The sequence below is a fragment of the Belonocnema kinseyi genome, chromosome 3, assembly GCF_010883055.1.
Source record: "Belonocnema kinseyi isolate 2016_QV_RU_SX_M_011 chromosome 3, B_treatae_v1, whole genome shotgun sequence".
Taxonomy (NCBI): Eukaryota; Metazoa; Arthropoda; class Insecta; order Hymenoptera; family Cynipidae; genus Belonocnema; species Belonocnema kinseyi.
Window position 1 is genome coordinate 118,797,161 of NC_046659.1, and position 26,210 is coordinate 118,823,370.

Sequence of the window (26,210 nt, forward strand, 5' to 3'; positions counted from 1 at the left end):
AATACGAAACCTGGCGGCCACTAGACGAGGCTCTAGAGAGTTCGTATTTTCGTGTACAACGTTACCGGCTGATGCCGTTGGAATTGATTGTTGAAATATATTCTTTGACATCTTTTATTATTAAGCTTTGTACTTAAACGTAGTTTTCATTCTGCTCTTGCATTTCTCAAAGTTTGAGACCGATATTTTATATATATAAAAAGTCGGAACGTTCAAAAAATGTCGAGGTTCAAAAAAAAGATAAAATAATTTTTTAGGGAAGTTCCTACCAAATTGCAGTACCTAAACGTACTTTATTGTACTCTAATACATTTTCCACAGTTTCAGCTCGATATTTTATTTATAAAAAAAGTTCTTAGGTTTAAAAAAACATTCAGTGAACTGAAAAAGTGAGGTCGGTAATATACCTATATTACCTATATTACACAGCTAAATACCTATTTAGCTGTGTCACATGCCCTTAAATTAAAATTTATTTCTAGAGAAATTCATCTATTACAGGCAGCAGAATTTTTATTCTACATTTTCTGCTGTAATTTCGTAAAAATATATTTTTCTGTTTTCATATTATATATACAGCTGTGGATTTTTTTTATAAAATTAAAAAAAAAAATATATACATATAAAATGACAAATTTTTAATACTAGACATCCTTAACATAATTTTTTGGAAATGGAAATTGCATTGAAAATATTAACATCAAAGTTTAAATAAACAAAAATTCAAATGTTGAATTATTCTAAAAAGAAAATTTATAATCATTTAGGAACTGCAGTCTAAAAGTTTTTTTCTTCCGATAAAGTGTTAATTTTTTACGGTAAATTTAAAATAGTTTAACAGATTTGAATAATTTCAAAAGATTTTTACAGATTTCCAATTTTTATTTGGAACAGATAATTTTTTTTAACAATTGTAAATCTGAATTTGAACAGGGATTTTTTTTATTCTCTTCTAAATCAAAATGAAAATTATTTTAAAAAATTTCCGCTCCTAATGTCTAAATTTTAATTTTTACTGAAATACTCTATTCTAATTTCAGAAATATATTACCAAAATTCTGTCAAATTTTGTTTGTAAAATCTACTCTTTTTTTTTGGTTCGAAATCTTCAAAAATCTACATTTTAGATTTTGAAATATTTACAAGTTTTAAATAATTTTTGAATCTTTTCAAAACTTCTATTTTTTACACTTACTCGAATTTTTTCTAAAAAAAATTTCAATCATCTGAAATTAAAAAGATTAGCTTTAAAATCTTTTATTTCCATTTTTAAAATGTCAGGAAACAGTTAAATATTCAATAAAACAGACGAGTTTTCGACGGCAAGATTAAATTTCTACTAAAAAAGATGAATTTTCAATCAAATAGTGGATTTTTTAACTAAAAAAAGATCAACTTTTAACTAAATAGATTAATTTTCTATAAAATCGGAATACTTCTAATTAGAGAAATGAATTTCCAACTAAAATTATGAATCTAGAACCAAAAAAAAAATAATAATTTTCCACCAAAAAAGTCGAATTCTTAACCAAAAATTGAAGTTATATTTTCAGTAAAAAAAAATTTTTAGCCATAAAAAAATTAATTTGTTAACATAATTGAATTTTTAAGTATTGAAATTAATTTTCTTTTAATAAGATTAATATTCTACCGCAAAAGACGAATTTTCAACAAAATAGCAAAATTTTTTAATTAAAAAAAAAGTGTAATACTTGATATTTCGACTAATAAAGATTTTAATTTTAAATCAAAACAGTGAAATTTAACACGCAAAAAATACGAATTTCAAGCAAAATAGTTATGCTGACAAAAAAATAAAATTTCGACAAAATAGTTAAGTTTTCAGCAAAATGGAAGAAATTTCAAGAAAATGAATGAATTTTCAACCAAATAGTTAAATTTTCAACTAAAAAAACAAGGTCTTTCAGCCAAAAATGAATTTTCAGCAAAAAATATAAATTTTCATACAAATTGTTAAATTTTCAATTACAAAAATTAGATTTCAACAACAAAAAAAAAACAATTTTCCAACAAATTAGTTACATTTTCAATTGAATATTAAACTGAAATAGTTTAAGTTTCAGTTAAGAAAACTAATTTTCAACAAAAAACAATGATTTTTCAATAAAAGAATTCAAGTTTCTTCTGAAAAAGTTGAATCTTCAGAGAAAAAGAAAATCAACAAAATAGATGAAATCTTCGACCAGAGATGACTTTTTAACTAAAATCATGAATTTTTAACTATAGGATAATTAAATCCTTAACCAACAAGAATTATTTTCCACAAAACAAAAAATTTTTCAAACAAATGCATGAATTCTCAATCAATTAATTAAATTTTTAAATAATAAAGATGAATTTTCAACCAGATAGTAATTTTAACTAAAAATTATCAGTTTTCAATCAAATATGGAAGTTAAATTAATTAATTTTTCACACAATAAATGTTGAATCAGTGTTGCATTTTTAACTAAACTTATTAATCTTCAGGTGGAATAGATGAATTTTAAATCAAAAAGATGCATTTTTAACAAAAGAGTTTAAATTTCAAACAGGTAGTTTTATTTTTAAACAAAAAGATTAATTTTCAACATAAGTGTAAAATTTTCAACTAAAATCATGAATCTTTCATTAAAATAGTTAAATTTTTAACAACAAAAAACAATGGTTTTTCAACCAAGAAGATTAAATTCTACGAAAAAGACAACTTTTTCATTAAAAAGATAATTGTCCAACCAAAAATTGAATAATTTAATTTTTAAATAATAAAATGAATGCTCAAATAAAATTCTGAATATTTAACTGGAAGAGATGAATTAAAAAAAAAAAGAGCTTTTAATTAAAATGATGAATCTTGAGCTCAGAGGGCCGTTTCAATCAAAGAAAAAAATTCCCGAGTTTTTGCCGGTTTGCAAACATTTTTCACGGCCAATGAAATTTAAAAAATCAATCTATATTCTGGACATTTTTCCATATAAAGTAATAAACAATAAACAACAAATTAAATCATTCAAAGTGGAACCCTTGAATTCCAAACTTTTACAATTGAAGTTTAAAAGTTTTCAATTCAAAAATTATGTATTCAATTGCAAATAAACTGCAAAATTGAGAACTTTTATCAATTATAGAGTTCAAAGATTCCGATTAAGTTCAAAAAATATAAATCCACGTTAACATTTTCAATAGTCTAAATTAAAGAATCAAGCAATGAACTTTAAAAAATTTCAAAATTAGATTTTAAGTAATTTTAAGCTACACATTAAAAATTGAAAAATCATTTTTTTAACTTAACAGTTCTTAAATTAGAAATTAAAATATTTTCATTTTTAATAGTCTAGGAATCCTTTAAAAGCTTTAAAATTTTATTTCAAAATCTTGAGAAATTTAGAAGTAGTTTAAAATTTTTCCAAATTCAAAATAATTTTTGAATTTTTTGTCAGAACTTTTAAATATATTTCAAAATTAATTGAATTTTTTCTATAAATTTTATAGAATACTGCAAATTAAAAAAAAAATTAAATTTGAATTTATAAATAACAATAGAACACTTATTATTTGTAGAAATATTAGAGCAATATTAAGAGATATTTATTTATAAGTTTAAAAAGGATTCAAATTAAATTTAGAACTTGAAATAATTTCAAATATTTACAGCCGAATTTAAAATAAAATTTAGATTTCTGCAGATTTCAAAGAAAAAATTTAGAATTATTTAAAGAATTGTGAAAGACTTCAAAACAATAAAAAATTTCTTAAGATTCTTAGGAAAATTGAAAATCACTTTTCATTGAAGATTTTAAGGATTTTATTTAATTTGCTGGATTTTGAAAAATTGTAGGAAAATTTCGATTAATTTTAAAATATATTTAGAAGTTCTGCAAAAAAATGTTAACACACTTCGTTTAAATTACTTTAAATAATTTTAAGTTTTTAATTAATTTTCAATCTTTTAAAAACTTCTAAATATCTCTTAAAATTACTGAAATTTTTTCTAAAAATAAATCTTCGATTTTAAAAACTTCTAATTTTTAATTCCCTCCCCCCCTTTAAACTGCATTTTAAAATTCTTTAAATTAAAATATATGCTTAAAAATTAAAAATTTTTAAAGTGTAAGGTTTTCGAATTAAGCGTTCTAAACTAAATGATATAATAATTTATAGAAATTCACAATTTAGGAAATTATTTAAAAACGGTTGAAATCAAAGTTGGACAAAATTTTTATCCTAAAAATTTTGTAAAATTTCCGGTCAAAAAATAAATTCACTGTCATTTCTCGGTTTTACACGGCCCCCATAAAATTCCCGGTTTTCGATGTTTCCCAGTCCAGCGGCCACTTTGTGAACTAGAAAAGTTGAATTTTCAAATAAAAACTGAATTTGAATTTTTAAATAAAAAAATTATTATTCAACTAAAGAAATTTATTTTTATCTAAAATCATGGAATATTCAACTGTCATAGTTAACTTTTCCGTTAAAAAAAATTAATTTAAAATCAAAAAATTACTAATTTTCAACAAAATATTCAAATTGAGTAATATAAAGCTACTTCAACAAATGAATCATTATTATTCAATTTTCTATTGGATTAAAAAAAATATAATAAAAATAATAAGCACATCCACAAAATAATTCCCTGGCCTAAAAAAAAAATATTCCCAGACGTCCCTGGTTGCACCTAAAATTAATTTTCTAATTTAAACAATTGATAAAAAAAAAATCAACAACAACTTATAATTAATAGGACAAGGATTGAAACAAAGGATTAATTTACACAAACGGTTGATTCTCTGACCTGTATAATAATTACCGTCATACAAATATTGTTATCACGTAAATATTTCTGTCGCATAAAACCAATTTCGTCCTAACCGATGGTCTTTTTACTTACAACCTAATATATATTTATATATGTATAAATTACTCTATTATGCCACTCACAAAAATTACTTGTAATTTTTCAGTAAGGGCAGATCTTGATCGATCGATCAGATTAGTACAACAATCCCAAATGTTGCAAACCTATATTACGGTGGATCGGAAATGAAGATTTTTTTCCACCGGAATTCTTCACAGAACGACTCCCCCCCCCCCCATCATCTATATCAAATATCCTTCCTCCAACTCCCCCTAATAAGATGAAGAATATACTTATTCAAAAAAAAAAAAAAACTTAAGTTAGATCTTTCAAGAAAAGAATTACCTACACAACAAAATCTTCAATAACGCAATATTCTTCCAAGTTAACGTTACATATTTTAGTGATAAAACAAGAAATCATACAGACTAAGTAAATTTATTACTTACATTATGCAAAATTACGAAGTTTTAACGAAAATTTAAAGTCTTAATTTAATAAAAGAAATCTTTTTTCTAATAAAAAAAGCGAATAAATTATTTAAAAATGGCTTCAAGGAGAAAAGAAAATAGAAGTCGGGGTTTTTAAGTAAACTCATTTCTACGCTGCGTTAAGCCGTAGAAATTATTTAATTAATTTCTCATCAATGTATACAAATATTATTTGATTTCTGTATTATTATTATTATTATTATTATTATTTTTCTAAACGCAGCGTAGAGAAGACTCAAATCTCGAATCCAATTTTCCATATTATTTATCATTTTCTGTACGCATTCACTGAAATTGAGAGGCTGCTGTCTTCGGAAAGAAGGTGTGAGACTTTTACAAGGTTTTCTTTTTACATTTGTCATTCTGAGTACAAGCCTTAAAAATTATCAATATCATCTGTAATTCATTCAGACGGAAATTAGTTAGTTAGTTGGTTGTTGGAATTTGTGGTGATGTAAAAACGGAAATGACTCTATATATATGTTACAAATTAACAATTCCGAGCCGTGTGAACTCTCTTAACATTTTCGAAAAATCAAATACCAAGTATCGTGTCATAAAATCACTGTAAAATCGTTTTATACAATATTGCCATTGTCTCAGTTGAACTTAATAATAAATCACTCAAGAAATAATCAATTTACGGGGAAAATTGTCCTGAACTCAAAATCCTAAACAGCACTAGCACTTTTTTTTTTTTTTTTTTACAGTAACATCATTTTTCGTCGGCAAAAAATATCATATTCTAGGTGAGAAAAATCATTTTAAAGTGGCGTTCTACATTTTCTTTTTTCTCAAAAATTTACTTAGTTTAACAATGACAGAGCAGAATTTCAGCTTTAAACATTTCACCGCAATTAGTAACGAGAAGCACAATTAAATCAAGTTTGACGTATCAACTATCTCTCTCTCTCTCTCTCTCTCTCTCTTTCTTTTTCTTTTAAAACACAATTTTACTTTTTAGGACTTCTGCACCAGAATAACATTTTGTTCTATTATTTATTAACAGTGCAGTGACTTTCTTTTACATGTAAGTATTTGTGCTCGGATTCTGCAAAAAAAAATATATATGAGATAAAATAACTGAATAATATAAGAATCCCATATGGAGGATTATTTGCCCCAAATCTATGACGCTGAAAATATATTCTAGCCCATTTGACAGGCAAACCTATTTTCGTGGTATCAAATTGTTGTTAGTGCACCGCAAAATGAGAACGTTTTTTTTTTTCGTTTTTTTCTCTCTCTCTCTCTTTTTCTTTCAATTCAACGTTTCTCGGACACCACAACTTACTTCTGTGCTCTCGTCTTCACACTTTTTCTTTTCTTTTCCTTTTTTTTTTCGTCTAGTGCCGGACTGAAGAGAATCTAAATCTAAATTCTGTCATTATTCGGTGCGGCACTAGCGAAAATTTCATCGCAAAGAGTGGTCTTAATTAATTCAACGAGACAAAAATAGCTCACGAGAAATTATCACCCGTGATTTCTGGCTTCACTTTCTTCAGCGGCGATCCTGCCGGCGGTCGACTTTCCGTCACGGGCCTCTTTACTTGCGGATTACTTTTCCCTGTTGTAGTGGGATCTGAAAAAAAAAAAAAACAAAAAGAAGTGCAAATCCGTATTTCAAGCATAGGCATTTTCAAGCATTTTCGTCTCCCGGTAAATATTCTTGACTTTTTCCCGATTTATAAAAAAAAAAAAAATTATCTCTTTACGAAACACACAGTTTTTTCAAATACATTATCAATTGCAGAAATTGTTGTGCCTGATAAAGAAAAATGCAAAGATGCATTTTCAGGGAGGCCGTTTTAATGGCATAAAAAAATTCCCGGTCCACAAACATTTTTCACGGTCAGTGAAATTTAAAAATAATGCTCTCTAAAGCCCAAAACTTTTTCATTTGAAGCAGGGTCAAAATATCTCAAGTGTGCCACTTTTAAATCGACAATTCTATTTTCAATCAATTTATACAGCTTTCGATTCGTTTTTATATTAAAATAACTCCCCTAAAATATTATTGCTAAAATTTTTTGTTTAAAGTTATTAACAATCAAGGTTCTTGATCATTTTTTTGTTTGAAAAATAGATGAATCGCGAACGGTTTTTTATTGTTTAAAAAATCGTTTGTTTTAAACAATTGAAAATTAATTAAACCTCTTCGCCTGTGAAAAAAATTCTTCCACATTCCAATCGATTCTACAATCTCTTCCGAAAATTTTGGTGAAAACAAATTTGGTATTTTACAATAGTTCAAAAGTTATTAATTTTTTTTGAGACCGCGCTCCAGCCTCCAGCGCTGGTCGAGCACGCTCGTACGCGATAGTTTAACCTTCAATCAATTAGAGTGAAATTTTCAACCAAGAAGATTAATTTTCTACCAAAAAAGTATTTTTTTTACAAATCGGTTCAAACATTCAACCTTTTCTGATTCAAATTAAAAATCTCCATTATTTTAAATGTCAACTAATAAATTTTTTAAATTGAAAATTCATCTTTTTCTGGTTAAAAATACAACTGCCTGGTTTAATGTTTCGAGCCGATTTGTTAAAAAAATACTTTTTTTGGTAGAAAATTAATCTTCTTGGTTGAAAATTTCAATATACTTTGTTGAAGATTAAACTATTTTATTCAAAATTCAGTTCTTGTGTTAAAACTTCATTAATTCAGTTAAAAATTCATCTTTTTGTAGGAAAAATTAATTTTTCACTTAAAATTTTTTTCTATTAAAAACTAATCTTTTCAATGATAATTTGACTATTTAATTTTTTTTTGAAATTCACATGTTTTGCTTGAAAATTTAACGATTCATTTTTTTTATGAACATTTATGTGTTCAGTTTAAAATTCGTTTCATATTGTACTTAATATGATAAACCCACAATAGTTTTATTCAAAATAATTTATTACCTAATTGTTCCCCTATTTCTTGGCTGAAATTTGATCCACATTAAGAATGTGGATTTTTTTATTTAATGTAGCTTTTTTTTTAAAGTAGCTTTTTTCTTTTTGTTAAAAATTCATCTATTTTGTGAAAAAGTGAACTATTTTGATGATATTATTATTTTCTTAAATTAATCTTTTTAACTGAAAACTTAACCATTGAACTTTTGGTTGAAAATCGATTTTTTTAGTTGATAATGATCTATTTTGTAGAAAATTCACCTTTTTTTAGTAGAAAATTAATTTTTTTATTAAAAAATTAACTATATCTGGTTGAAAATTGAAACACTTAATTAACAATTCATTTTTTCATGAACATTTATTATTTTAGTTGAAAATTCGTGTCATTATTATACTCAATATGATACCCGCGCGCGTCAGAATGTGCTCGGCCATTGTTTAAAACAAACGATAATTTAGACAATAAAAAGAGGATTTTTTACTACTGGGCAATTTTTTAGTGTGAAGTATACTTCGTAACAAAAATTTGTAAAACTCAATTATTGAATTTCGATTAACCGTTCGCGAGTAATCCATTTTTGAAAAAAAAAATGATCAAGAACTTTGATTGTTAATAAATAATAACTGAAAAAAATATGTTTTCAAAAATACTTTAGCGGACTTATTTTGATATAAAAAAGAATCGAAAACTGCATAAGTTGACTGAAAATAGAACTATTGATTTAAATGTGGCACACTTGAGATATTTTGATCCAGAAATAAAAATAGACATGCAAATTAAAGCGCTCAAAGTGGTCTCACTCAAAGTCTTGAATTTTAAACTTTTATATCTGAAGTTTAAAAGTTTTTTTTATTATTCAAAAATGTTGTATTCAATTGCTCAATGATTTATACGTGTAAACTGAAAGCTAATAATACTTTTCAACTTAAAAATTTGAAATTATCTGCAGTTAAACTGCCAAATTAAAAATATAAATTTTTATAAATTATAGAGTTTAAACATTCAGATTTACTTACAAAAATATAACTCCACGTTATTATTTTCAATGCTCTAAATTGAATCAATCAATGCATTAAAAAATTATCAAAATATTAGCATTTTAATTATTTTAAGCTAGAAACATAAACATAGAACAATTACTTTTTTTTAACTGAACTCTTCTTACATTAAAAATTACTCTTATTTTAAATATTTAAAAAAATCCTTCAAATGCTTCCAAATTTTATTTCAAAATCTTAAAACACTTACATGCTGTTTTAACATTTTTTCCAATTTTTAATTATTTTAAAATTTATTTCCAAACTTCTAAACATATTTTAAAATTATTCAAATTTTTCCTGTAAATTTTTCTAAAATCCTGCCAAATTGAAAAAATGTCCTGAAAATCCTCCAAATTCATTTTATAATAATTTTGTAAATCTTTTTAAAAATATTCTGTTCAAATTAATTTTTCGAAATAAAAAAACCTTTTTAAATTTTTCTATAAAATGTTGTTTATTCTTCTGAAGCCTTTCAACATTTTTAAAAAACTTTCACATTTTAGTTCGAAATCTGCCAAATTCTATATATGGTTTTAAATTAGGCCGGGAATTATTTCCACCGAAATTTTTCTACTAATAGCCGAATTTTCTCGGTACGAGTATTAAATTTCGTTTAAATTATTTGAAATAATTTCAAATTACATTTTTTTAAATAGAACAATTAAAACTGTTACGTTCAGCGGCTAGTTTTTTTCTGGTTAAATTTTGAATATTTAATTTATAATTACTAATTTTTTTTAATCAAAAATCTTCGATTTTAAACGCTTAAAAATTGCAAATCTAAAATAACAAATTTTTTAAGTGACAGATTTTTGAAGAACTTGTAGAGTTCAAAGATTCAGATTCAGTTCTAAAAATATAAATCCGCGTTATCATTTTCAATGGTCTAAAATTGAAGAATCGATCAATGAATTTAAAAATGTTCAAAATTATATCATTTGAAGCATTTTTAAATTCTAATTTCAGCTCAGAATTGGTTAGAAATTAAAAATTTCTCTGTTTAAATTCAGAAATTTAATGCTTTTCGAAAAATTCCCTGTACCCAGAATTTTAATTCTTTTCGAAAATTCTCCATTTCCACTAATTTTAAGAATTAGAATTTTTTGTAAAATTCCCTGTTCCAATTCATAATTTAAATTTGGTTCGAAAATACCTCGTTTCAAGTCAGAATTATAATTTTGTTTAAAAAATTTAAGTTCCCATATAGAATTGTTATTCTCCTGGATAAATTCCAATACCAGCTCAAAATTGTTTTAAAATGGAAAAAAATGATAATTTTTCTGTAAAATTCCCTGTTCCATTCATCATTTTAATTTTTGCTTTTTCAAAAATATCCCGTTTCAATTTAGAATTGGAATTTATTTAAATTTTAAAATTACTCAGATTTTTTGTTCCTTTTCAAAAATTTCCATTACTAGCTCGGAATTTCTAAAAATTTGCAAATTCCCGGTTCCAAGTGAAAATTATTATTATTCTGGATAATTTCCAGATCCTACTATAAATTTGTAAAAAAATGAAAAATTTCCCGTTCAAATTAAAAGTTAAATTATTTTTATTTAAAAAAAAATTTTAAGTCCTTAAAATGCTTCGAAATATTATTTCAAAATCCTGAAACATCAACATGCTTTTTTACATTTTTTCACATTAATTTTTTTTAACTCTACCGAATTATAGAAATTGTCTAAAAATCTTCCATATTAAGTTTTGAAAATGTTGTAAAGCCTGTCAAAATTCTTAGAAAGCTTCTAAATTTTTTGTTCGAAATCTGCCAAAATCTATATTTTGTTTTAAATAAGGCCATTTCATTAAATTTTTTCAAATAAATCATCAAAATTCAACAATTTGACATAGAAATTAAATTTGTTTAAATAGAACAATTAAAATTGTAACGTTCAAAGTTTAGTTTTTTTGCTTAATTTTGAATGATTTAAAATGCATGATTTAAAAATGGAACATTTTAAAGTGGAATTATATTTGAAATTTATTAAAAGCCTTTAACTATAAATATATTATTTTGAAGTTATTATAAAATTAAAATTTGTTTAACTAATAAGACTTTCCAATTAAAATAGATTAATTTTTAACGTTAAAATCTGGACATTATAAAATTATCAACTGATTCCAAGTACAATTCAATTCAAAGAATCATTATTTAATTAATCAGGGTGTCTAGCGAGTCTCAGGAACAAAATTCAAGGTCTTTTCCAGGTTTTCCAGGTCAAGAAATCAAAATTTTCCAGGTCTCCTTTTTTTTTACATCAAATAATGAAATAAACGTTTGTCAAAGCTTTGTAAAATCTTTCAAATTCTTGAAATCAAGTTTTGAAATATTTAAAATCTTTTGAAAGTTTTAAAAGCTTTGTGCAACGTTCGAAATCTTAGCGAAATGTTTGAAAACTTTGTCAATTTGCTGAAATTATTTAAATTATTACAAATCTTAGTGCAATCTTTTGATATCCCTTAAAAAACTTATAAATTGTTTAAAATCTTTGAAATGTTTTGAAATTCTTGAAATATTTTTAAATCCTTAGGACTTCTTTAAAGAAATTGTGAAATCTTCTTTAAGTCTTTTGTATTCGTTTGAAATCACTGGAATGTTTGAAATCTTTGTTAAATCTTTTGAAATCTTATAAAAAATTTTGATATTGTTTAAAATATTTTTAAAATCTTTTGTAATCGTTTGAAATTTTATCAAAGATTTTTAAATCGTTTAAAATTTTTGAAATGGTTTGAAATCCTTGAAATCTGGTGTACTGCACACTTGTTAAAATCTTTGAAATCCTCATATTGCTTTGAAATCTTTATGAATGTTTTATCATTTCTTTGAAACTTTTGTGAAATCTTTTGACAACTCCTAAAAAATTTTGAAGTTATTTAAAAGCTTCGAAATGTTTTGAAATATTTAAAATCTTTTGAAAGTTTTAAAATCTTTGTGCAACGTTCGAAATCTTAGCGAAATGTTTGAAATCTTTGTGAAATCTTTGTCAATTTGTTGGAATTATTTAAATTATTACAAATCTGGGTGAAATCTTTTGATATTTCCTAAAAAACTTATAAATTGTTTAAAATCGTTTAAATGTTTTGAAATCTTAGAAATGTGGTTTAATATACCCTTTTTAAAATCTTTGAAGTCTTTTGTAAGTTTAAAAATCTTTATGAAATGTTCGAAATCTTTGGGGAATTTTTGTGAACACTTTTTAATCTAGTGTACATGCCTTTTTTGAATATTTAAAATCCTTGAAATCTTTGTGAAATATTTTGAAATGTTTTTAAAACCTTTCTTGAATCTTTGTTTGGAAAATATTTTGTATTCGTTAAAGTCATTGAATTATTTGAAACATTTGGAATTCTTTAGAAATATTTTGTAACATTTTGAAATCTGTTGTACAATTAAAAACCGAGTTTATAAGACTTAATAATTTAATAAGATGCCTCGAAAAATTCGTTGTATGGCCATGGCTTATTCTAATTCTGAAACTGAATTAACATCGAAATTTTAAACTAATAATTTTTATAATTTCTAAGTTGAACATCTCAACAAAAAGTGCCTTGAAATATCTTTTTATTTATTCTGTAATAAACAAAAGATAAATTAAATCTTGATTAATACAAAAATTTTCAGCAGTAAGATTTTTTCTAAACGAGATATTTCTTTCATAATGGGCTAAAAGATTTAAATTACTCTTCGCATTTCGATAAAATTACTGTTTAAAAAGAAAAGAATAATTAAAATTCAAGGTTTTGTGAAAAAGTTCACAGTTGATTAACTAAAAATGTTTCTTTATCCAAAATTTTCGATTCGCTTCTAATTTTTAATTGTTCAAGTCTTAAAAACTGTATTTTCAAATTCTTTACATTGAAATGTACACTTAAAAATTAAAAATATAAAATGGAGAATTTTCAAACTAAAAGATTTTCGAATTTCGCATTCTAAACTCAATGATATCACAATGAAAATAATTATTTCTAAAAATTGGTAAATTCAAGGTCAAAAAATAAATTCACGGTCATTTCCCGGTCCAGTGGCGCCACCCTGAAGACCACCATTTAACGAATTATTTTTTTTTTAAATCATTGAAATAAACGAAAGTTGTTCTAAATTAAAAAAAAAAACAAAAAACAAAAAAAAAAAAAAACAAGAAGAAAAAAATTGGTAAATTATTATGCGTAATTCTTACCTTGCAGCCACCTGACTTGTGTTGCAGGCCCGTAGCCCTTGTCGTTTCTGGCAGCTATTCTAAAGATGATGGCCGGCTTAGTTGTGGTGTCAACATGAGCCGCACTAAGGGAACTATTTGGTACTGAACAAGCATTGGTGGGTCCACAATAAACTCTTATGAAAGCTAACTGAGTGGGTGTTGTAGCAACGGTCGTTGCTTCCCCGGAGTTGGCTGCAGCGTTAGCACTTCGCACGGCCAGGTAGACGGAATACTCCAGTATGGGTCCCAAATTACTAGGTGGAGGCTCCCAAGAGAGTTGGGCACCTTCGGTCGACTTTGAGATTTTAATGGCACTTGGAGCACCAGGGAATCCAGGAAGACACGTTTTGAACGCAGAGACCTGCAAGCGTGTCAACATTTTATTTTATCCAAAATACCAATGTTGGTTAAGGGGTCGTTATTATTTTTTAGCTTTCAGAAATGTTTTGCCAGTTATTGAGAATGGTGGTCTACCATTACGCCACCTGGTGCCGAAAAAATGGAACTAGAAAGAGTAGGTACTATTTTAAATATGTATTTTAATTATTCGCATAATTTTTGTAAGCATTGTAAGTTTAAATAAACTTTAATTAATGTATGTAGCAACAAATTTTATCCATATTATGCCAAAAATACGAATAATAGACGACTGGAATTTAAATACAAATTCTAACCTAACTTTTAGATCAGATTTTTAAATAGTAAATATTTCATGTATAAATTAATAAAAATTTACTTTCGAGTTTATTTTTTATTCAAAATAATTTCATTTAAGTTTATAATCTTCTGAAAATCACAATAAAGATAACAATAATTGTTTTTTTTTTATATTTGTCAAAAAGTGTGGTTTTTCACTGTATAAGATGTAAATTCTATCTAAAACACTTCGTTTCCGATTAAGACTTATTTGTAATATCCAATGAATGCTTTAAATTAAAAAAGAAAAAATCGTTAAAACACTTTTATGCACAAATTAAAATGAATCTTTAAAATCGTACCTATTCTTTCTAGTTCGAATTTTTGTCACCAGGTGGCGTACCGCAGTTTAACCATTCCCAATTGCTAGTAGAAGTAGACAGGGTGTCCAAGAACTTTTTTTTCAAAATTTCCTGATTTTTTCTTGACTCAATTTTTCAGTTTCCTTGATCATTAGTATTCAAATACATTCATTTCGGTCTTCTAATACTTAAAAAATATGTACTACAACCTTTTGTAAACGGAATAAAACAGCATTTCAACAAATTAAAAATGTTCAAACTTATTAATTTGTTTTAAACAAAACATTTATTTTATACTATAAGGGATGGATTTTTAACAAAATACTTGAATTTTCAATAAAATAAATAAATTTTTAACATAATAGTTTAATATTAAACCTAAAAAGATGAATTAAAAAAAGTGTCATAGTTCATATTTCAATAAAAAAAGATTAAATTTTGTACAAAATAAAGAGGGATTTTAAAATAAAAAACACAAATTTTGAACGAATAAAAATTGTTCAATTGAGAAAGAAAGAAAATTTTATCTAAATTGTTGAACTTTTAAGTCAAAAGACCAGTTTTCCCCTACAAAAATGGAAATTTCATTTTAAAAATATGATTTTTCAACAAAAAATCAATTTTTCACGAAAATTCTGAATTTTTACCCAAAAAAAAGTGATTTTAAATCAAGAAAATTAATTTTTTTACCAAAGAAGGTGAATTTTAAACTAAAAGAGATCAAATTAAAAAATTTTTAAAGTTTGACTTTCAGTTAAAAAGTTAATTTGGAACCAAAAAAAGGCTTCTCCACTAAACAGTAAAATTCTAAACGCTAGGCATAAGCATTCAATCAAAAAAATAAATTTCTAACAATGTAGTTAAACTTTGACCCGATTAGTTGCATTTTTATATAAAAAAAATAAATTTCTACTAAAACAGATGAATTAAAAAAAAAAGAAATTATCAAAAAAATAGTTGAATTTTCGGTTAAAGCAGATTTCCGGTGAATTTCAGAATCAAAATATGAATTTTTAAACAAGAAATAAGTTTCTACAAAAAAAAAAAAGAATTTTGATTTAAAAAATACGAATTTTTAAACAAAAAGGATGATATTTTAACAAAATTGTTGAAATCTCCACCAAATAGTTGCATTTTTATCAAAAAAAAAAAGATTATATTTCTCTTTTAAAAAAAATGAATTTTTATTTAAAATAAAAACAAATTTTCAAACAAATAGTTGAATTTTCATCCAAAAAAGACTTTTCAAATCCAAAAACGACTTTTCAAGATAATAATATAAATTTTTTAACAATAAATAAGTCTCAACAAAAAAAAATTGAATTTTCAATCCAAAAAGACGAATTTTTTCAGCCAAAAAGCATGAATTTTTAACAAAATAGTTTAATTCTCTAATAAAGATGATTTTTACTAAAAAAGAGATTAATTTTTTAATTAAAAAAAAAAACAAATTTTTGTTTTAAGTTAAACTTTTATCCTAAAAAGCTTTGAGTTCATTTTTTAATACCAAAATAAAAATTTTAAGCAAAAAATAAATTTTCTACGAAATAGTTAAATTTTCTATAAAGCAGTAGGATTTTCAAACAAAAACTAAGACTTTTCAACAAAATTGTAGCATTTTTATCCAAGAAAGATGTAATTTCGGCTAAAGCAGGTCAATTTTAAAATCAAGAAGACAAACTTTCAAAAAAAGAGTTGAATTTTCAAGCGAAAAGTTGCATTTTTATTTAAAAAAGATGAAATTTCTTCTAATAAATGAATTTAAAAAGAAAAAAACATTTTTTTTCTAAATAGTTAAATTTTCATCCAAAGAAGATTCCAGTTCACTTATCAACAGCAAAATAAGAATTTTAAACAATAAGTTAATTTTCTGCTAAATAGTTGATATTTTAACTCAAAAGAATAACTTTTTAACAAAAATTTTTTTCAACCAAACACTTGCATTTGTTGTTCAAGAAAACTGAAATTTCTCTTAAAACAGATGAATTTTAAATTTAAAAAAAATTTTTTAATAGTTGAGTTTTCACCAAGAAAAGATTTTAGTTCACTTTTTAAAACCAAAATATTAAATTCAAAGAAAAAGTAAATTTTCTACGAAATGATTAAATTTTCCATAAAACAGCAGAATTTTCATCCAAAAAGTATGACATTTGAACAAAATAGTTTAATTCTCTTCTAAATAGTTGCATTTTTATCTAAAAAAATTTAATTTCTTCAAGAACATTAGAAATAAAAAAGACACCTTAAAAAAAAAGAGTCGAACTTTTAACCGAATAGTTGCATTTTTATCCAAGAAAGTTGAAATTTCTCTCAAAAAGGATGAATTTTTAATTTAAAAAATATTAAAAGAGAGTTCAATTTTCATCCAGAAAAGATTTCAGGTCCTTCTTCAACACAAAAATAAGATTTGTAAACAATCATTTAATTTTTTTCTAAATAGTCGAGTTTTTAACTCAAGAGAATAACTTTTTAACAAGATTGTTAAATTTTTAACCAAACAGTTGCATTTTTTCAAAGAAAAATGAAAATTCTACTTAAACAGGTAAATTTTTAAATCAAAAAGAGAAGTTTTCAAAAGAATTCAATTTTAATACAAAAATAATGCAGTTTACATTCCAACCCATAAATACGAATTTTAAGCAAATACTAACTTCTCTAGGAAATTTCAGGGTGGCCGTTTTAATCCACGAAATCTATTCCCGGCTTTTTCCCGGTTCGCAAACATTTTTCACGGTCAATGAAATTAAAGAATGGAACACTAAATCTAAAAAAATTTCTTTTAATTAATTTAACTTTTTAATTAAAATTTTTTTTATTCAAATGCTTAATAATTTACGGAATTTTGAACTAGAAACATTATATATTGAAAAATTGAAAACATTTTAACTGAACACTTCTTAAATTGGAAATTGAATTATTTTCTTTTTCAATAATTTTAACAACCTTGGAAAACTTCAAAATTTTATTTCAAAATCTTGAGAAATAAAGAAGATGTTTTAAATTTGTTTCAAATTTAAAATTATTCTGTAAATTTTTTCAGAACTTCTAAATATCTGTCAAAATGAATTGAATTTTTTCTACAATTTTCAGAAAATCCTGCAAATTTTAGAGAATTTCTTTACAATTTGGATGTACAAATAACAATTGAACATTTATTATTTGTAGGCAAAATTTGAGTAATTTTAGAGAAATGTAGAAGTTTTGAAAAGATTTAAACTTAATGTCAAACTTGAAATGGCAGCCTAATATAAAACAAAATGTAGATTTTCGCAGATTTAAATAAAAAGATTAGATTTTTTTCAAGAATGGTGAAAAAGTTTAAAAGAATAAAAACATTTTCTTAAGATTCCTAGGAAAATTAAAAATAACTTTTCATTTTGAAAAATTATTTTAAGAAAATATTTAAAAAGTGTTTCAAAGATTTAAACAAAGTTTTCAAAAAAGATACTAGAAGATTTTATAAAACCTTTCTAAAATTTGCATGATAATTTTTAATATTTTTAAATCTCTTAAATATCTCTTAAAATTACTCGAATTTTTTCTACAAATGTTTATTTGTAAATTATACATCAACATTTAAAAATTTCACTAACAAATCAAGCATTTTTTTAATTTTTAACGATGCCAGGTTTTCTATGTCAAACAATTCAGTTAAAGATTCTTTACTTTCAAATTACTTGTCTTAAATAAAAGGTCAAATGTTGCTAAATATTCAATAATAATTAATCTTTTTTTTTTAATTAAAAAATTCAAATTCAACGGGTTAAAAAAAATTGAATATTTACACTGAAACAATATTTTAGATTTAATAAAATCCTCTAATTAAGAATATACTATTATGAAGTTATTTTTAAGTTGAAAATAGTCTATAAACTTTCAGTGACACGTTCACATTTTTTTATTGACTAAGACTTTAAAATTGAAAACATTTTAGTTTTAACGTTATAATCTCAAATTCTTAAATTTTGAACTGGTTTAAAATCGTTTTTTCAAATCGCTGTTGTTCACTTTTTATTACTTAAAGTAAAGATAAATTTAAAAAAATGGTTTATTTATTAAATAAAAATGTTTTTTATTCATAACAATTCCAATAATTATTTAAAAACTGTTGAAATCGAACGTGGACAGATTTTTCTTCTACAAATTTGTAAAATTCCCTGCCAAACAAAAAAAATTCCCGGTTTTCCCGGTACTTTGGTCAGCCTGACATTATAAAAATCATTATTAATGAATTTTAAAAAAGTGTCCAGTTTTAGGAACAAAATTCAAACTCTTTTCTATGTAAAAATGTAAAAACAATAAAAAAATTATACAATGAATTATACATACAAAAAAATTATACAATAAATTATACAATAAATTATTATAATTAAAAATAAAAATTATCTTTCTTTCAATTTTATTTGTGAAATATTTTGTGTTCATTTGAAATCATTGAAACATAGGTGGAATCTTTCTGGAATCTTATGTATCAAATTTAAAATCATTAAAATATTTGAAATATTTGTAAAATCTTAGATATCTGATTTACTGTACTCTTGTTGAAATCTTTGAAATTCTTCAAATCTTTTGAAATATTTGTGAATTCTTTTGAATTATTTGTGAAATCTTTCTAAAATCGTTTGTATTAAATTTGAAATCATTGAAATATTTAAAATCATTGTGAAATATTTTGAAATCTCCTTAAAAATTTCGAAATCGGTTAAAAACTCTGAAACTGTTACGAAATCTTTGTAAAATCTATTAAATATTTGTGAAATCCTTTGAAAACTTTTGCATTAATTTGATATTATTAAAATATTTAAAATCCTTGTAAAATGTTCAAAATATTTAAAATCTATTGTACATGCTTTTTCCAATTATTTCAAATTCTTGAAGTCTTTCATGAAATGTTCGAAATCTTGGTGAAAATGATTCGAAATCAAGGTTTTCCTGAAAAGTTCTGGGATACTTTCCGATACCAAAAATGTAAGTGCAGTATTTTTCAACAAAATTGTCGCCATAAAACAATAATTGTAAATATCAGAACAATTAAAGTCGCGTTTAATTATAAGATTTAAAACCGGAACTACTGTTTTTATAAAAATAATTCAACAATACAGAAAATCTACTTTTTTCCACATACCATAGCTACAAATCTCACTGTAAGCCTTAATAGTATTCACTGAAAATTTTTCTATCGTAAAACAGCACTAATAATAACCGATATTCTTTCATATTTTATTTTTTAAATCTTTTAATAAATATTTTTATGAGGAGAGCAATGCATTTTGAATACCCAGTATCCGCGATAGTCGGCGATAAGATAATCTATTCGGAACAGTTAGTGATTGTAAAATGACCTAATTTACAACAAAGAAAAAAATGGATTTTTATTTTTAAAAATTGAATTTTCAACAAAAAAGTTAATCTTCTACTAAATTATGGAATTTTTTAGCTAAAAAAGAAGAATTTTCTAAAAAGAAAAACAGTTGAATTTTTAACAAAAACAATTGAATTTTGCATCAAAAAAGTTAATGTTCAATCAAACATTTGAATTTTCTACTAAACTATTAAATTTTAAAGCCAAAAAGTTGAATTTTCCACAAAACAGTGAGATTTATAACCCAAAAATGTGAATTATCTAAAAAAAAGTTAATTTTCAATTAAATAGTTAAATATAAATCCGAAAAGATGAATTTTCAACATAATAGTTTAACTTGCAGTATTTTGATAAATACTTGAATTTTCAAAAAAAGTAGATAAATTTTCAGCAAGAAAAAGTAACATAAAATTTTTTTTTTTAAATAGTCAAGTTTTCAAACACAAAGTGGCTTTTTCTACAAAATTTTTTAATTTTCAAGCCAAAAAGAAGAATTTTCTTCAAAAAAGTGGAATTTTTAATACAAAGACTAATTAAAAGAAAACATTTGTATTTTTAACTAAAAAATAAATAAATAAAAATATAAAAACGAGATTTCGACAAAACAATTTAATTTTCAACCAAATAGTTGAGTTTTTCACCAAAAAATTAATTTTTTAATAAAGTAGTTGAAATTGTCGCCCAAAAAGGACAAATTAAAATAAAATAGTTGAATTTTTAACCAAAAAATTAATTTCTAGCAAAGTAGTTGACATTTTTGCCCAAAAAAGACGAGTTTTCAACAAAATAAATAAATTTTCACTCTAAAAAAAAGTTAATTTTTAAGCAAATATGTAAATTTGTTTAGCAAATTCTTAAATTTGTAAGACAAAAAAAACAAATTTTCGACACTAAATAAACAAAAGTTTCATTGAAAAAAAAAAACGAATTTTCTATAAAACAATTGAATTTTCAATCCGAAAATGTGAGTTTTGAACAAAAAAGTTCATTTTCAACGAAATAGTTGAATTTTCAACCAAATAGTTGAATTTTTCAGCAAAAAATTAATTTTTTTAAAAATAATTGAAAATTTCGCCCAAAAAAGGACGAATTCTCAAAAAAATAGCTGCATTTTTCACAAAAAAATTAATTTCTAGCAAATTAGTTGAACTTTTTGCCCAAAAAGGACGAATTTTGATCAAAAGAGTTGAATTGTCTAAAAAAAAAAAGTAATTTTCAACCAAAGATATGACTTTTTGTTAGCAAATTCTTAAATTTGTAAGAAAAAAATTGTCGACACTAAATTTTAACAAACAAACAAAATAAATCAATAAAGTTCCATTAAAATAATAATAATAATAACAACAACAATGAATTTTCTATAAAACAATTGAATTTACAAACTAAAAATATGAATTTTATACAAAAAATTTAATTTTCGAACAAATAGTTGAATTTTCAACCAAATGCTTCAATTTTAAACCAAAAAAAGATCAAATTATAATAAAAAACAGTTGTATTTTCAATTAAATAGTTAAATTTACTAACCAAAAATGCGAATTTTCAGCAAAATAGTAGAATTTGTAACAAAAATGTGGAATTTTTAACCAAATTTTAGAATTTCCAATCAAGCAGTTGACTTTTCGACAAATAATAATGGGGTTTTTTTTTTTTTTTTTTTTAACAAAATAGTTTATTTTTCACAAAATAATGAAATGTCCAACCAAATATGAATTCTAAAAAAAAAAAAATATAATCAAGAAACTTTTCAAGCATAAGGAATTAACTTAAAACCAAAAATAATTGGATTTTCTTATTGGGTTTTTATAAATTCTAGTTCGAATTTAATCGAAAAAAGTTTCTAAAAGGGTACATTTTCATGGGGGGGGGGGGGGGCAAGAGAAAATGTGGAATTTGATAAAAATGAGGAAAAGGAGAAAGTGTGTAAAGTCTGAAAATACTATTGCCAATATTTAAATTTAAATAAATTTCACTCACCTCACTCCACGGACTACGTCCACAGCTGTTTACTGCGGCCACTCGAAATTTATAAGCGGTACCAGGTTCTAAAGGTATTTTAGTTTTATTTTTAAAAATGTCCGTTGTTAACGCCGTTGTTATGTCTAATGTCTCGTCCGATGGAAAATAATAATTTTGGACCGTGAAGTTTGTTCCTTTGACTATTCCGACGTCGTACCACTGTATTTCCTTTTTCTTCTCCTCAATCTGAAAACAATTTTAGCGAAGCTTCTATGATTTCCGCTCGATTTTCGCGTGTTTAATTTTTTTTTTTAATTAAACCTAAAAATTCCCCCCTTTCATCCCAAGCCAAATGTTGAAAATAAAAAATTTGACCCTAATTCAACTCACTAAAAATGTTGAAAATAAAAAATTATCCAATTCGAATTCAGAAAAAATATATATATAAACCAAATTGACCTATCTTTAAAATCGATAAGAATGTTTAAACGCTTTTTACCTTAAGAAAAATGTGAAAATTACAGATTTTTTGTCTCTTTAACTCGATTAAAACATTAACAAAAAGTTAAGAGATAACAACAATTCCCTCTTCGATTTCAGGCAATAAATTATCAATCAAAATTTCCTCGTATCCAATTAAATAAAAATGTTTTTAAAAAATGTAAAATGACACTATTCTATTTCACAAATAAATTTAAAATAAAAATTCCCTCTTCCAATTCAGAAACAAATTAAATATAACAATTTCCTCTCATCCAATTGATTGAAAATTTTAATAATACAACATTTCTCTCTTGTGATAAAAAAAAAATTATACATAAAAAATTCCTCATTTTCATCTGAAGAAAAATGTCTGAAATAAACAATTTGTCCACCTTCTAATCAATTAAAATATTAAATAAATTGTTAAAAATTCAGAAACAAATTGAATAAAAAATTTTCCTCTTTTGTTTATAAAAAAAAAATCCTCCTTTTAATCTAAAGACAAATATTTAAAATAAATAATCTGATCCCCTTCAAGTCAATTAAAATATTAAACAAAATGTTAGAAATTCAAAAAATCTCTCATACAATCCAAGAACAAATCAAGTAACAAAAAAAAAAGTAGAAAAAAATCATAAAATTTTTTTTAGTATTGAGAGTTCAAAATTTTTCGCAACGAAATCTCTTGAAATTTTATTGAATCTTTAAAAATAACTTTAAATCTTTGAAATCTTTTGAAATTTTGAAAAAATCATTAAATATCTTAAAATACATTAAAATATGTAGAAATTATTTGAAATTTCATAAATATCAATTAAATTTATATTTTAAACTCCCATTTAAATAAAATGTACGCGAGCGAAGCGTAAGTTCACGTCACTGGATTTTTATTTTCTAATATTAAATACAAAAAGTATTTAAAAATGCACAACAAATTTTTCGACTTTAAGAGTTCTAAAAAGGTTTGAAACGAAATCTCTTAAAATTCTATAGAATCCTTCAAAATAGCTTTAAATCTTTAAAATCCTTTCAAACATTTAAAAAATCTTTGAAAATCGTAAAAATCCTTTAAAAAAAATGCATTCAATTTCTCTAGGAAAAAAAGGTCGCTTAAATAAAATAATTTTTATTTAAAATACTAAAAACATTAAGCATATTAAAATCCATAACAACATTTTTTTTAACATTAAGAGTTCTGAAAATGTTTGAACCTAGTTCATTAATTTAAGAAATGATTCATTCTTCTCGGTAAGGTATGTTCGAAAAAACTCTTTCGCACTGTTTCCATAAATATTGTTAGTTAAATATAATTTAATTTGAAATAGCAATGTTTTTTAACTATCAGTTTAAAAACTGTTAAGACTTAAAAACTTTACCTGAACAACTGATAATTCAGAAATTGCCGATATAAATTTTAACCAAAAAAAAGTTTCATTTAAAAAAAAAAAAAAAAAAACAACGAATTTTCTATAAAACAATTGAATTTTCAGTCCGAAAATATGAATTTCGAGAAAAAAAGTTCATTTTCAACCAAATAGTTGAGTTTTTCACCAAATAATTAATTTTTTAATAAAGTAGTTGAAATTTTCGTCCAAAAAGGACGAATTTAAAAAAAAATAAAAAAAGATAAATTTTCAACTAATATGGTGAGTATTTACTTGAAATATTTATATTTTCAATCAAAAAGATCAAATGTCTACCAAAAAATACAATTTTTCAACAAAAAAAAAAAAAACTATGAATTTCTTAACGAAATTTCCGATGAAAGGGACAAATTTTTCACTAAAAAAAAATCAACTTTTGAGTAAAATTTTGAATAAAAAGAAATGAATGTCCAAACAAATAATGGATTTTCTCATTAATATCATGGAACATTTAACTGGTATAATAGTTCCATTTTCAGTTGAAAAAAAAAATCATTTTCAATCAAAAAGGAAACAAATTTTGAACAAAATAGTGAAATTTTCGAAAAAAAATCCTTTTCATCGAATGAAAAAAACAATTTTTCAATCAAATAGCTTATTTTTCAAGCCGAGAAATAAGTTTTTAATGAAAATTATGAATCTTCAAGCAAACAAAAATAATACTTTTTAACAAAAGAGTTTTACTTCTAACTGAGTAATGTTATTTCTAATCTAAAAGATACTTTTTCAACTAAAATGATAAATATTTAACTGGAATACTTGCATTTTTAACCGACAAGAACAAATTTGAGTTAAAAAGATTAACTGTCAAAGAAGAAAATAACTTTTTCTATTCAAAAAAATTGATTTTTTAACTAAATACGTGCATTTTCAACAATATGGTTCAATTTTCAAATTGTTGAATTTTGAACTAGAAAAGATCAATTTTCAACTAAGAATAGAACAATTGAATTTTTAGTTGATGAAATTAATTTTTAACCAAACTGATTAATTTCCAACTACAATGATGAATCTTCAACTGAGATAATTGAAATTTTTTTGAAAAAGAGGAATTTTAAACCACAAGATTATTTTATGATGAAAAAAATTCGAATTTTTCGAATTTTCGAAAAATACAATTTTTCAACCAAATACATGAATTTTAACGAAATAGTTCAATTTTTAACTATAAATAAAATCAATTTCCAACCAAAAATGGAATAGTTACATATTTAGAGAGAGAAAAAAAATCATTTTCATCTTAACTGATGAATTTTCAACTAAAAAGTTTTTAAAATCCTTTGGAAAAATTTTCTGGTCCAATTCAGAATTTTTTTTTCCTTTTCGAAAATATCCAGTACTTGCTCGGAGTTTTTTAAAATTCGAAAATTCCCGGGTTCCATGTCAAAATTCTTATTATTATCGATAAATTCTAGCTTAGAGTTGAATATTTTTTATTATAAAAAGTTTGAAGATCCTTAAAATGCTTCGAAATTTTATTTCAAGGTCTTGAAAACATTTTTTCAAATTAAAAAATCGAATTAAAAGTCTTTCACAACTTCTAAATATATTTTAAAATTACTAGAATTTCAAATAACTTTTCAAAATAAACATCATTTTCAATTTTCCTAGCAATATTAGAAAATATTATCCTTTTGAAGCCTGTTAAGCCGAAATTTTTGGCATGAATAATTTTCAATTTTTTTAAATTTTCTAAATATCTTTTCAACTTACTCGAATTTTTCTAAGAATAATATGCGTTCAAGTGTTATTTATAACATCAACATTCAACAATTTGACTTACAAATGAAATTTTGTTAAATAGAACAATAAAATTTAATTTATTTTATTTTTAAATCTTTAAGTGAATTCAATTTTAATACTCATCAATTCATTTATATTCACACTTGATCAATTTAAAATGTTTGTTATAAAAAATCTTCGATTTTAAACGCTTCTAATTTTTAATTTTTGATGTCTATAAAACTGCATTTAAAAATCTTTTTATTCTAATGTACGCTCAAAAATAGAAAAGAATTTTTTTTTAAGTCAAAGATTTTCGAGATACGCATTATTCTAAACTGAGTTATACAATTTTTTTTAAAACAAAATTTTTTTTTTAAATTCCCAGTCAAAAAATAAATTCATGGTCATTTCGCGGTTTTTGCCAGTATCATAAAATTCCCGGTCATTTCATGCATTCAAAGATGATTTTTATTTTAAAAAAAGATGAATTTTTAATGTAAAAAACTACCAATTTTTGTTTCAAGTTGAATTTTTATCCTGAAAAGATTTTTAAAGAATTCTGATTTTAAAAAAATTTTAATAGTTGATTTTTCATCCAAAAAGGACTCCGGTTGTCTTTTCAAGATGTAAATATTAATTTTTGAACAAAAAAGATCATTTTTCAATCAAAAATTGAATAATTGTGGGTCCGGATGCAATAAGGGCACATAAAATTTTTTCGTGCGAAAACGAAGTCCCCTGGAGGCTTTAGAAAAAATTTTCGAATTTTAATT

General features: G+C 23.9%; 1 protein-coding gene across 2 annotated transcripts in view; it reads right to left on the reverse strand.

The window, feature by feature from the left end:
- Positions 1–5,436: 5,436 nt before the first annotated feature.
- Positions 5,437–26,210, reverse strand: part of LOC117170282 (host cell factor 1) — a 51,707-nt gene continuing 30,933 nt past the window's right edge. For both annotated transcript variants that reach the window (XM_033356952.1, XM_033356951.1), the window contains exons 7-9: positions 21,824–22,051; positions 13,466–13,847; positions 5,437–6,928 (exon numbers count right to left, since the gene is read on the reverse strand). In XM_033356952.1, the coding sequence (XP_033212843.1) occupies positions 6,807–6,928; positions 13,466–13,847; positions 21,824–22,051 (732 nt within the window). In that variant the 3' untranslated portion in view covers positions 5,437–6,806. The remainder of the gene's footprint in view (positions 6,929–13,465; positions 13,848–21,823; positions 22,052–26,210) is intronic.